Genomic DNA, 13,198 nt, shown 5'->3' on the forward strand with positions numbered 1-13,198 from the left:
GAGGATTGGCTGTAGTTAGCTCAGGGCTAATCTTCCTCAAAAAAAAAGAAAAAAATCAAAGTATTTAGAAGGAAGGAAATGATTCCTTGGAAGAGAGGAAATAGAGAAAATTGAGAAAGACAAATAGCAAAAAGAAAACTAACAAAGCTAAAATAGTGAATGTTAATAAAGCTAAAAAATAGACAAGAGAGAAAATTGTGTTAAAGTTAATTATTAGAAAATATTAATTTAAAAAGACCATGAGAAGAATTAGCAAGATAAAAGAGGGAAACAAATGTCAATATCAAGAATGAAAGATGTGATATCACTGAAGATACTATAGAATTAGAAAGAAAATAGAATATTAAGTGACTATTAAAAACAATTGCATACCAATCAATTTGATAAATTAGATAAAATGGAGATACTTCTTGAAAAATTCAACTTCCTTACATTTTGACAAAAGACAGCATAGAAAATCTGAATAGCCCACTACCCATTAAAGAAATTAAATTTTCCATGAAGAAAACCTTCCAAAAAAGTAAACTACATATCAGATGACTTCACAGGTGAATTCTATCGATCATTTAAGGGAAAAAAATACAATAATAATATTACAGATGTACTTGCAGAAAACAGAGGAGAAGACAGCACTTCTCAATTTGTTTTACGAGGCCACACTACCCCTAATAACACCCTGGCAGAGACATTACAAAAAAAGTAACTGTAGATTAATATCCCCATGAACACAGATGCAAGAATCCTTAAAAATATATCAGCAAATCAAGTACATGAAAACATAGAGAGAATAAAATATCCCCACCAAGTAGACTTAACTCTAGGAATGAGAGATTTGAACAACATTCAAAAATTTATATATGCAATTCACTACATTAACAGAATTAATAAAGTTATATCGATAGATGCATAAGAAGCATTTAAAAACATTCAACGGCAGTTGATGGTACAATTTCTCACTTGGCTAAGTAGGGATAAAAGGAAATTCCCATAATCTCATAAAGGACATCTACAAAAATCTTAAACTGACATTATATTTGTGGTAAAATTTTTAATACCCGCTCCCAGTGGTCAGGAACAAGACAAAGATGCTTGTTCTCATCACTTCTCTTCAATAGTTTCCTGGAGGTTCTAGTGCGTTCAATAGGATAAGAAAACAAAAAATCAAAATAAAAATGGACCAGCAGAGATAAAATTTTGCATTTGCTATGATATAGTTACTTATAAAACAATACCTAAAATGAATGAGGAACTTTAGTACAGTTTCAGAGGATAAAATTAATATCCCCAATTCAAGTGCATTTCTTTATACTTGCAGCAAAAATATAGGAGAATATAAGTGTGAAAAATTAATTTGTAATATTAAAAACATAAAATACGAATCTTTTTTTAGAACTGTAAATCTTCTACACTTAAAACATTACTGGGAAAATAGACGTAGAAATAAATAATTGAAGAGATATATCATGTCTACAGATTGAACACTCAATATGGTTGAGATGTCAATTCTCCCTAATTTATCTTTCATTATACAAGCCATCCCTCTCATTAAACAAACAGGTAATTTATAGAAATTGATGTGTTCCCTAAAATTTCTATGTTAATGAAAAGACCAGCATAACTGAAACAATCTTGAAAAGGAAAAACGTAATTGGGAAATATATCTACCAGACATCAAGACCTACTTTAAAACTACAGTTACCAAGGCAATGTGGCATGGCTAAGGAAAGATAAATGGCTAAATGAACTAAATACAGAGTCGAGAAGTAAATCAACACTTCCATAGTCAATTGATTTTCATTTCAAAATCTTTTCCATGTATATTGTTGGAACAACTGGCTATCCACATATAATATATTATAAAGAATACCCATTCCCATATTACACAATACTCAAAAATTAATGTAAGATAGATAATACACATAAACATAAAAGGTAAAACTATACAGCTTCTAGAAGAAAATGTATTATGTGTACTTTGCTCCCTGTAAATATCACTTGTTTCTTTTAAAACAGAACTAAAAATATGTTAAACTGTAGATAGGAGATTTGTTTTTATATTGCTATGAAACTACTTTCTGTATATTCTAGGCTTGAGGAAATTGGTAAAAATATCAAGGACAGTGAGTCAAGGTGCCCTACACTTAGAGAAGAGAAATACAGATATGAAAAGTGGAAAACTGGAATGAACTCTGCTCTATTTGTTTGAAATTGATGTTGTCAGCATGGCTCAGAGTGTTCAAGATAGACATAGATAAACAAAGATAGTAGGTGACTAGATAGGTAAATATGTACACACATGGATACATACATATATAGATACAATGACACATAATAGGCATAGATGGATTTGTGTGTAATATAAGAAATTAGAAACAATGTTGTTCTAATAGTAATGAGCGCATCTCTTACCCAAATGTTAATTTAAAACTACCAAGTTTCTAGGTGGTTTGCTATATAGCTGACTACTGCACTTGATGCAATTAATTTGTAGAAACAGTGTTTAGGTTAGTTTCTAAATTACCTTCCAGCTTGAAAATTATTTATAATAATAAAGAGCTAAAAATTTTAAAAGGCACAAAAATACTACTTTCACAACTTAATGAAGAAATAGAATAAAATTTTAAAGTATTATAAATAAGAGCCTACCTCTACAAGTTACTTCAGGATCCCATCTTCCATTTATGCAGACCGAGTGTTTGTATTTTCCTTTACATTTGTAACTTACATTGGTGTTATGATAAAATTCAGTCCTTTGTGATAGTTTTGCCTCACGTGCAATTAGGCTTGATGTTTTGCATGTCTCAAGTTCATCTCTTGCTGTAAAATAAAACATTTCCTTGAAAAGACTAATTAAAAGCATCAAAGAAACTACTACAGAAAAACAGCTATAGAGTCAATAGTATAATGAAATTAGAATGCATGCCTGTAAATTCCACCAATCAAGTTATGCCCAATCATACTGCATAAGATGGGCTATTCTGCATGAACATAAGTCCTGTGTCCGGTCTTTGAAATTTCAGAGACAATAGCCATCATACAGGCATTTTGCACTTTGGGTATTGGAAGAACATAAGAGAGTCACTTTCTTGGATGATCTACACAGTGAAAAGTCATCTCATGACTAAAATTTGTTCCATATTTGAAATCCGTGGAAATGTTCGCATTCGTTTGTTTCTTTATCTCAAGCATCTCTACATCACTTTTAATCCACAATCTTAAAACATTAAAATAAAAACAGTTATCTGTGGAACTAGACTATATGAAGTTGCCAATTTAAATATATTCTTTTCAAGAAAGGTAATATAATAGGAAATATATTTAAGATGTATTATGTAGAATGTGAATATTTAAGCAGATATTTAAACAGAGAGAGATAACTGGAATAAGAAATTAGGAGCTTAAAGTCATGACCTCTTTCCTATATACAATCTTAGAACTTTTTTTGTTTTGTAGGAAGATTAGACCTAAGCTAACATCTGCCCCCAACCCTCCTTTTTTTTTGTGCTGAAGAAGACTGGCCCTGAGCTAACATTAGTGCCCATCTTCCTTTCTTTATATGCGGGATGCCTGCCACAGCATGGCTTGACAAGCGGTGCATAGATCCACACCCAGGATCCAAACCAGCAAACCCCAAGCCACCAAAGCAGAGGGTGCAAACTTAACCACTGTGCCACCAGGCCGGCCCCTACAATCTTAGAATTTTTAAGAACACATTTTATCATGAATCATCCTATAATTCAATAATATTACAATGCCATAATAATAAATTTTTGCTGGTTCCAGTATGAGTGAAAAAATTCACTACAGAAGCTTTTTATACAGAAAATTTAAAGCAGATAAGAGTCCATATTGATTCTAATAAATTATCAGTGTAGGTTTTTGGTAGTATTTGTTCATTATTTTTTAATGATCAGAGTCAGGTGAAGATGAGCAGAATAAAGAAAAGTCAAGTAGTTGGACAAAAAACAGTAATGATTTTGTACTTCAACCTTGAAAAAACATAAGCTGAAGGAGACTAATTCAAAACACACCAGAGGCTGGAGAAATAGTCCCATTTTGGGGACTAGTCCTGAGTGTTGAGGGAGATAAAACTAGATATTCTTCAAGGAGTGAAAACTGAAGGAAGAGCTACAGTCAATAGGAGTGATAGAGGTTGTTGTCATTATGTCTCACGATTGCTTGGTTTCTGAAAGGATTCTTTGTTTATTAGGAGAAAACAAACACATTGAGAAGAGTGACCACCTATACTGGAGGGAGGTGAAAAATTGACACTGAGAAGAGAAAATTGGGATAAATCCTATGACAGCTGGAATGAGATTATGTGAAGTTGAATATAGGTAGAGGATTCACCTTAGAAAGGGAAACTCTGAGATCAGAAGAGAGTAATAATTAAAGCAGATGTTTGGTATAAGTTAGGAAGAAAAGTCGAGAGTTTTCATGCCTGCTACTACCTTGGGTTTTTCTCCCATATGAAGTGAGGTGAGATCATTTGTGGAGATAGAAGAGGACAAAGATGAAGTTTACTCTTGAAGGACTGGCAATACCTGTGACATGAATGTGTTTAGCAAAAATGTAAGGATTAAGAATAACAAAATTTACTGATTCATGTAACAAACTCCTAATAAATGTCTCCTTTATGTCAGCCAGTCTCTTGGGAGTTAGGAATACATCATGTGAACAAAACAGCTACGACTTCCTGCTCTAATGCAGCAGAGGCTCAGCTCTACCTTCTCCTTGGGATAAGCAATGACTAGAAATCTGATGGATAAGTTCATGGTAAAAACATGAAGCAGGTTGTGTATAATATTGGCACCTCTTATGGCCTCTGTAGAATCACAACACAGCAGAGTTGGAAGATCCCTTATAGATGACCCACTCAAACTCTCATTTCGTAAAACTGGACATCCAGGGCTCTCTTTGAGTGTAGGACCCAGGACAACTCCAGGAAGGAACTCATTCTAAAGGAAAAATGGAAGAGGGCCTCCAGGATTCTCCCAGGTAGTCATCAAAGGCTTGGTCATCCAATGGTCAGGATGATTCACTTACAGAGTGAAGGGCATCAATCAGATTTGTTTCCTGGCCCAATCCCAGCTGCCTCCTATGACTGAGCTACACTCCTGACTGAGAGGGCCTGTGACCCACCCATTCTCTGGCTCATTAACTTCTTTTTTACTGCGTTTGAAACAGACTGAGAAATTATCATTGGTAGAAGCTCTGAGAGAGGCAAGATTCCTGTAGGAGTGTAGCAAGTGGATATTTTCTCAACTTTACTCCCTTTAGGGGCCTGAAAGAAAGAGTATCATAGAAAATCAAAACTGGTATTTGTACAAATATAGTTGCATTTTCCTGGTAATTAGAACTCATGTTTTAATCATATAAATATCTATAAGTAAAGTTTAGCTTTACGCTTATAAAGATAAACAATGTCAATATCAGGGACAGAAAAATTCATAAAATTCTATTGCCAGTTTGTATTTGTTCTCTGTAGACACATTGAATTATCAGCAAAAAAATGTTTGGATTCATCACAACTTAAGACCTGAAATTTTCAAGAATATCTCAAATTTCAAAAATATGGTTGTAAATATAGTTTTTACAATAAAAGTATTAAAGTCTATTGTGTCAATTTGAGAAGTGTATTCTCACCAATGCACTGAGGAAGTTGGGTCCACGTTCCACGAATACAAGTAATTGATCTGTGTCCAATCATTATAAATGCTTCTCTGCAGTTGAACTCCACTGAATCTCCATGGCGATAGGGTGGAGTAGAAAACAGGACATAGCCATGATCAAGGTCAGGTATATGTCCACATGTACTCTTGTCCTCTGTGAATTTTCACAAAAATGTGTTTATCTTTAGGATATAAGTTGTTTGTGTATATGAAAACAACAAAAAGTTGATTTAAGTTTAAATATTCATATTTTGTATACATTACCAACACATATAGGCAAAGTTGGCCATTCTCCATCAACACATTGAATTTTGTTAGGACCCTTCAATAGAAACCTAGGATTACAAACATATTCCACCACTTCATTGTGTCCATATTCCTCTTTCTGTGTTCCTTTAACTTTCCCATTAGGAAGTTGAGGAGGTGGATGACACGATTGTACTTTCCCTACAGCAGAAAGACTGTGTAATTATTGGGTAAATTGTCCATTTTACAACTTAAAAACCCAGTAAAATGGAGAGTTTTTTTCTTTAATTAATTTATTATTATATAATTCACTAAAGCATTCTTAAACAATGACAAAACAATAGTATTTACCTCAGATTCATGTTTCCCAGTTCGATTACATACAACTGAACTAGCACATTGGAAGTGTATTTTTTTTTTTAAACTTTTTTTTTTTTAAAGATTTTATTTTTTCCTTTTTCTCCCCAAAGCCCCCCAGTACATAGTTGTGTATTCTTCGTTGTGGGTTCTTCTAGTTGTGGCATGTGGGACGCTGCCTCAGCGTGGTCTGATGAGCAGTGCCATGTCCGCGCCCAGGATTCGAACTAACGAAACACTGGGCCGCCTGCAGCGGAGCGCGCGAACTTAACCACTCGGCCACGGGGCCAGCCCCCATTGGAAGTGTATTTTAAGCCCAGAAAATATGTTCAATAATCTAGATATTCTAAAGCTGTATGCAAACCAGTTAATAAATATGGTTGTGTTAATTCTAGAAGTATTCATATTCCATGGAAACATTTTATCAAAACTTTTTGAAAAAATATCACCATTTGAGGCAAGAATTTGATCAACATATTGTAGCTTTGATTAAGTCATACCTGTGATTGAACTGACTATAAGCTGCTTGAACATTGTTTAGACATACTCAATAAAACTTGAGGTGAGGCCCATACTCTATAAAATGTTCAATGTTAATGATGGAATTGTAGGCAAAAGGAAAAGTAAGAAAATAAATCTCTCCAGTGTCAGACACCATGTCTGTATCTATGGAGACTTTCACTACATGTTACAAGAAACAATTGGAGATTAATTTCTTAGAGAAGATGTATCTACTGTGGAACACATGTCCTTCATAGGTATACCTCTGGCTTAATGCATTAGATTACAGACACTGTGGAAGCCAACAGCAAATTAAGAGAGGAAAAATGAACTTTGATATCCAAAATTCTAACTTACGATTCAAAAATCGCAAGATGCATATTTACATTTACATGTTGGAAAACCAGGGGACCATCCAAAGTGGTAGCACTGAACTGAGTCTGCTCCAACTCTTCTAAGTCTTTGTCTGCAGGAGAATTTCAACACGTCTCCAACTTTGTATATGTCTTTCTTGGGCTCGACATTTAAGTATCTTTCTATTTGAGGAATACTGCATTCTCTTTCTACAAGAGAGAACAAATAATTTAATGACAATATATAAAAATTGCCAAAGTAAATTTTATGTGTGTCATGTAAAAATGAGGCGCTCACAACAGCATACAGAGAGAGGCAACAGACAAATCCTCTTCTTTGAAAAACGTTACTTATTAGGTTTTATATACCTTCTAAGACCATATGAGACTCTTCGAGAAATATTCAGGTACGGAATAGCAACATATGTGTCCTGAAAATTTATTTGTAAAGTCAGCTTGCTTATACTTGATCTGATTTTCTCATTGATATTTATAAAATTTAATGTTAAATTTTTTGTACTCTCAAAACCTAAAAGTATTCCCTCACATTAAAAAAAGGAATGCTACAATTTTTAAATTGCACCATTAAATAAAAATTGGTATTATTGTTGAACATAATTGGAGAACCAGAACACACAAAGGAGATATTTCTAATGCATTTTAGTTAGAGGAACATTAAAAATTGCTGATTAATATTCTATAAGTGAAGAAGTCAATCAAAACCATGAAACAAAATGAAGAAACATATTTAAGACCTCACAGCTAGGCGTACTGTAACTATTCTTAATATTCATATAATATAAAACTATATACTCTTATTACACCTATAATTTACACTAGTTACTAATACATTGTTAATTACTCTGATTCAAATTAGAACTGCCTAAAATTATTCCTTAAAATTTGTAAAATCTGTGACATTGCTAAATATTATCAAAAAATGCATTTTTCTTATTTGGAATTTTCCTGTCTTGCTAATTAACTTATAAAATTAAAAATGAATTCAAAAATTAGAATCAGACTAAAAGGAAATTTTATACTATCTAAAACTCAGGTATTAACACAATTATAAAATGAGGTATTTGTTAACTATTTTTAAAAGCAATGCCACAAAAAATTACTCAATTAAATTTACTTTTTTGTTGTTTTAATGTTGAGTTTTGTAGCTTACTTGAGAAGGTTACATTTGATGAGAACTATTGGGAATCCTCTCTTAAAATTCTTTTCCTGTCTTCTACGTAGAAATTCTTTTATTTGTATGAGTCTTTGTTTATATATTTTGTGCTCATTTTATATAAATTCTCCATCTCATCACATTGCGAGAAGAGCTGCCTTAACGACAACGAAATATCCTGGCTGTTGGCTATTTTTCAAGTGTTGTGCTTATAAAAAGATTGTGACTTAAGAAATATGATTTAAAGAAGAGTTTGAATGGATATACTCTGAATTAGAGGTATTTGGCTTTATCCAAAAGTCAAAATACTAAATCCTAGCACTGAGACTTGGAAATGTATGAATTTTTTACACTAAAGTGAAAATTTATTTAAGATAGCTGTAAATATTGTTTGGCTTAAGTGGATTATAGTAACAATGATTCATTGGAAACCTCTCCGCAAAGGAGAGAACACCCAGGATATTTGAAATAAATTCAAATATCAATCAATCTATGAGCAATTTTCTGCCACACGGTTGAGGGAAGTTACTTGCAAAGAATACTAAGCTGTCATTTGTTCCTTCAACTTTTGGAGGCCTACATCGTGCTGTCAAATTCCTACCAACGTGTTCACAAGGTTATAAGTTTTTGTAAAAATTGTAATAGAAAGCCACGTTGGCCACATCAGTTTCTACTGCTGTCTCTCACTCCTGCTTTCTCTCCTTCACGTTTTCCTATCATGTGGTGACATTGGAAAGACCATGGGAATTACAGATTCATGATTTTGCATTTTTTTCTAAAGAAGGCCCCTGAAAATAATAAAAGCTTCTGGCTTCATAGATCCTAGATCTGCCTTTGTTCCCAGAAAAGAAATTCATGATCATCATGAAAGCCTCCCCTTTTACTTAGAATAAAGTCCAAGCTCTTTATGACCCCTCCTTTGCCTGCACTTCCAATGTCATCTTCTATCTCTCTCCGCCTGTCACTCAACACTCCAAGCATTATTATCATTGAATTTTTTAAATAGGTCCAGTTCTTTGCTGCATCAGCTGTAGCACAGGCCCCATCTCTATCCTGAACAGTTTTCAATCTCTCTTTGCACAGATGCCTTCCTGTATGAAGTAGATCACTCAATCCCCTCCTATTTTCTAAGTTCTTGGATTCTTATGTTTCTTTGAACACAGTCATATATAAAGTATAATTAAAATATTTTTACTGTCTCACTCATTATTTGGCTTAATTTGTCTGTTTTTTTATGCTAAAATGAAAGTTCTCGAAAGGCAGACCCATGTTTGTGTTTTTCACCATTTTCTCCTAGCCTATTTCTAGCCCATGATAGGTATTTGTCGACAGCCTGAGTGAATCAAATTTAACTGGGATCAAGATGCTGCTAAGCAAGTCTACCTCAGCTCTGCAAGAAGCTCACCTGCATTTCTCTCGGAAGGCTCTATTTGAAACCTTTTTTAGTCTACCTAGTGTTCCTTCCCTTCCTTTCCCCGTGCACCACTCAATCTCACATGACTTTGTCTCATACACGAAAGGAAGGTAGAAACGGTCAGCTCCTGCTTCTTCCCAGCATGACATTTACACACCCATTTTCTTTCCTTCCTCCTGTGAAAAGTTGGAAGCAGCCCTGTCACCAAAAGCCTGGTACTTCCACAGGAGCCCTGGTTCCCTTTCCCTCCCACCTTCACAGGGAACTATCCACCTCATCTCTGCCTGCTCGGCTCTCCACTCCATCCTCCTGAGCCTCAGTCCACTCTCAGGTCTCCCATCTTTAGAGAAATGTACTCTCTTCAGTGCATGATTTCATCTAGCAATATTATGAATTTTCTATTTCTGGCACAGCCAAACTTCTTGGAAGAGTTATGCCTACATACTGTATGAAACTTTTTACTAACCATTTTTCTTCAGTAAATTCTATTTAGGTTCCACCCCATGTACTCCATCCAAAACTGTTTCTGATACAGTTATTGTTGGCCCTGATATAGCCAAATCCATTGCATTTTTAGCCTCCTAACTGGATGTATCAACTGAATTAGAAATAGTTACAACTCAAATTATCATAATAATGTAATCAAATTGCAGTTTCCATGAATTTATTTTACGGCAGGCCCTGTGGCAAGAATTTTATATGGATAATTTAGTCTCAATCAAAACAATCCTTAGAAAAATTATGACAATTGCAAATATTAAAACACTTTACAGATAACGAAGAGTAAACAAAGCTTCAAATACGCTTGGTTGTTGACATAATAAACGTGCTTAGCAAGTGGTAGAACTGGAAGCAGAACCTGGCCAGGCTGACTCCACAGGCTTCACTATTAATCATTCGCTCTATTCCTTCTTCCATCTGTCATTTCCTTCTCTCCATACCTATGAGAACCTTCATTTCTACACTTTTTCCTCTCAATTCCCTGGGTCCTCCTTTTTTCCATCTACTTTGCTACCTAATCCTCTTCTAGCTGATGCCTAAATGACAGGAAGCCTCGGGGCCCAGTCCTGAGCTCTCTTTTCCTTTCATTCTACATTTTTTTCCAATTTGATAGCATCATTTATATGTTGATAATCCCACGTGTATATCTCTCGACTAGACCTATACATCCAACTCATTGCCATTTATTTGCTTCTTTAGAAAAATAAAATCAAATAAACATTTCAGTTGACTTCTTACTCTTTCGCACACAAGTCATTTTGTAACATTACATATGCTTTATATCCCTAAAACATATCCCAAATCTGTCCTCTGCTTGCATCTTCCAGCAATCACCTTACCCCAATCTCCACCCTTTCTTACCCTACATGGACTCCTGAATCTTCTCTTGTCCACCACAAGCACAGCATAGAAGGAAAAAAAGACTTTCAAAACTCAGAAGAAAATTATACCGTTCCTTTCCTTAAAACTACTTTATGATTTTTCATCAATCATAATATTAATCCAGATGCTAACATAACCTAAAATAATCTGGATGATCTTTCCTTTGCCTCCCATCCAGCCTCAGCGTGTGAAATTCTCCCACATCTTGAGTAGAATCTGCTCACCCTGAGATTTCTTAAATATTGTCTTGTTTTCAAAGCTTTGCAGATACCGTTCCTTTGGCTTGGAACACTCTACATCCACTCAGTTTTCCAGAGAGTCAAGCCCTATTATAACCCTGGAAAACAGACAGCTGATTGGCAAACAGAAAAGGGATTCATGTAATAGGCCACAGAGCTTGTCAATTTGGCAAATAAAGACCTCCTCTCAGGACCTGCAGAAATGAACACTCAAGGTGGGAGGGATAAAGCAGAAACTCGGGAGCGAAATAGCTGAGTAAGTTGGAAGAAACTATAATTTCGCAATAAGCGCCCAATTTTAAATAATATGAAAACTTGCATTTAGAATAACAAAAACAATTATACTTTAAACTCAAATCTACGATGTATATGGCCCATGGGAAACATTACTTTAATGCACGATGTTAAAGGTAGATTATTATCTTTGGCCTTCAAAACACCCTCTCCTCCCAGTTTGCATTAAATCAGAAGGAGACACCTTGATTTTAATCTTTGTTCCATAAAACAACTCTAGATAACTCAAATTTTCAAAAATTAATGTTCATTTTGTTAATCTTGAACAAAAGATTACCTGAGAAAACAGTACTTACCATAACATGTGGCTGTATCAGACCAACCATCGTAACCACAAACTAAGGAACCTGTTGTGTGTCCATCTCTACTTTCATATCCATTGTGGCACACGTAGTCCAATGTGTCATTGAGCTTAAACCACATGCCATCACTTTTGGCTCTGGCATTCTCAAATAGCGGCATATCACAAGATTCTAATGCATAATAGAATTGAAGGTTTCATTTCTAGCATTATTAAATGGACAATCTGAATGAGTAAGTTCCATCCCAAAAGAAAAAAAAATGACTTTATTAATAAGTATATGCTGATCAATTATCACGTGACAACAATCTAAGAATATCACTGATAATCATTGTCCTGAAATCAATGGTCGAAAAAAATTTCTACATAGGATTTTTCTCATCACTTAAACTCTCTGAAAAATTTATTTTAAGAACACTTTTCTCAATTCAGTTATACTTAGTGTCTATCCCATGCTAGTAATAAAATAGGCCATTACATTTGTATCATACGTATTGTAGCAAAGCAGAAGAGCATTTTGTGAATTAAGATGCCAAACTTATTAACAGTTGTGACATATATGCCAGAGAAAAATGGATTAGCAGAGTTAAAGCTTAATTTTCAACAATGCAAGTAAATTTTTAAACATTCTATAAAATTTACTTTACAACATACTAATTTTTAAAGCTCACATGCTGATTTTGCTTTGCCAAATATTTTCTTAAATGCTGTGTATTCTTTAATGCTTATCAAAATTGAATGTAGAGACTGTTCATTGTTTCTAGTTAGCTATAAGAAAGTAAACTGTTAAAAAATAATCTCAATTTTCACAAACATTATACCAGTGATGTTAATAAATGTTCAAATAATTTACTTCAAATTTTAAAATGTGTTATTTAGCTAGCTACCATAAAGCTTTAAAAAAAATAAAGCAACATTATAGTGGTAAAAAAATAATGAGAGATATTTCCTCTTCCACAATAGTGTTACAATGGAGAGTTGATCACAATTTAGTAAAAAATGAGTTTGATATGGGGGCAAATTTTATCATTTTTCCTTTGGCTAGTGCCCATAGTAAGCATAGAGGTTGAAAAAGAAATGAAATTAAATGCACACTTTAAGTGTTTGGGTGGGGAACATGATGTAATGTATACAGAATTCAAAATATGATGTACATCCAAAAAAAATTAAAATTAAAAAAAAAAAGACATGGGTAAAAGTAGAAGCATTGTACTGCAACCCAGTGTTATTCAAATAAAGCTTACTTCACCTCTTAAAATAAATA

At 34.0% G+C, this 13,198-nt stretch overlaps 1 protein-coding gene across 6 annotated transcripts in view; it reads right to left on the reverse strand.

Moving 5' to 3' along the window:
• LOC103554612 (complement factor H) overlaps positions 1–13,198 on the reverse strand; it is a 162,718-nt gene that overhangs the window by 118,921 nt on the left and 30,599 nt on the right. For 2 of the 6 annotated variants that reach the window (XM_008525742.2, XM_070602397.1), the window contains exons 6-10: positions 11,930–12,106; positions 7,163–7,339; positions 5,937–6,119; positions 5,647–5,826; positions 2,647–2,817 (exon numbers count right to left, since the gene is read on the reverse strand). The exons of the other annotated variants lie outside the window; for them this stretch is intronic. In XM_008525742.2, the coding sequence (XP_008523964.2) occupies positions 2,647–2,817; positions 5,647–5,826; positions 5,937–6,119; positions 7,163–7,339; positions 11,930–12,106 (888 nt within the window). The remainder of the gene's footprint in view (positions 1–2,646; positions 2,818–5,646; positions 5,827–5,936; positions 6,120–7,162; positions 7,340–11,929; positions 12,107–13,198) is intronic. 6 annotated transcript variants of the gene reach the window in all.

The sequence above is a fragment of the Equus przewalskii genome, chromosome 31 (assembly GCF_037783145.1).
Source record: "Equus przewalskii isolate Varuska chromosome 31, EquPr2, whole genome shotgun sequence".
NCBI lineage: Eukaryota > Metazoa > Chordata > Mammalia > Perissodactyla > Equidae > Equus > Equus przewalskii.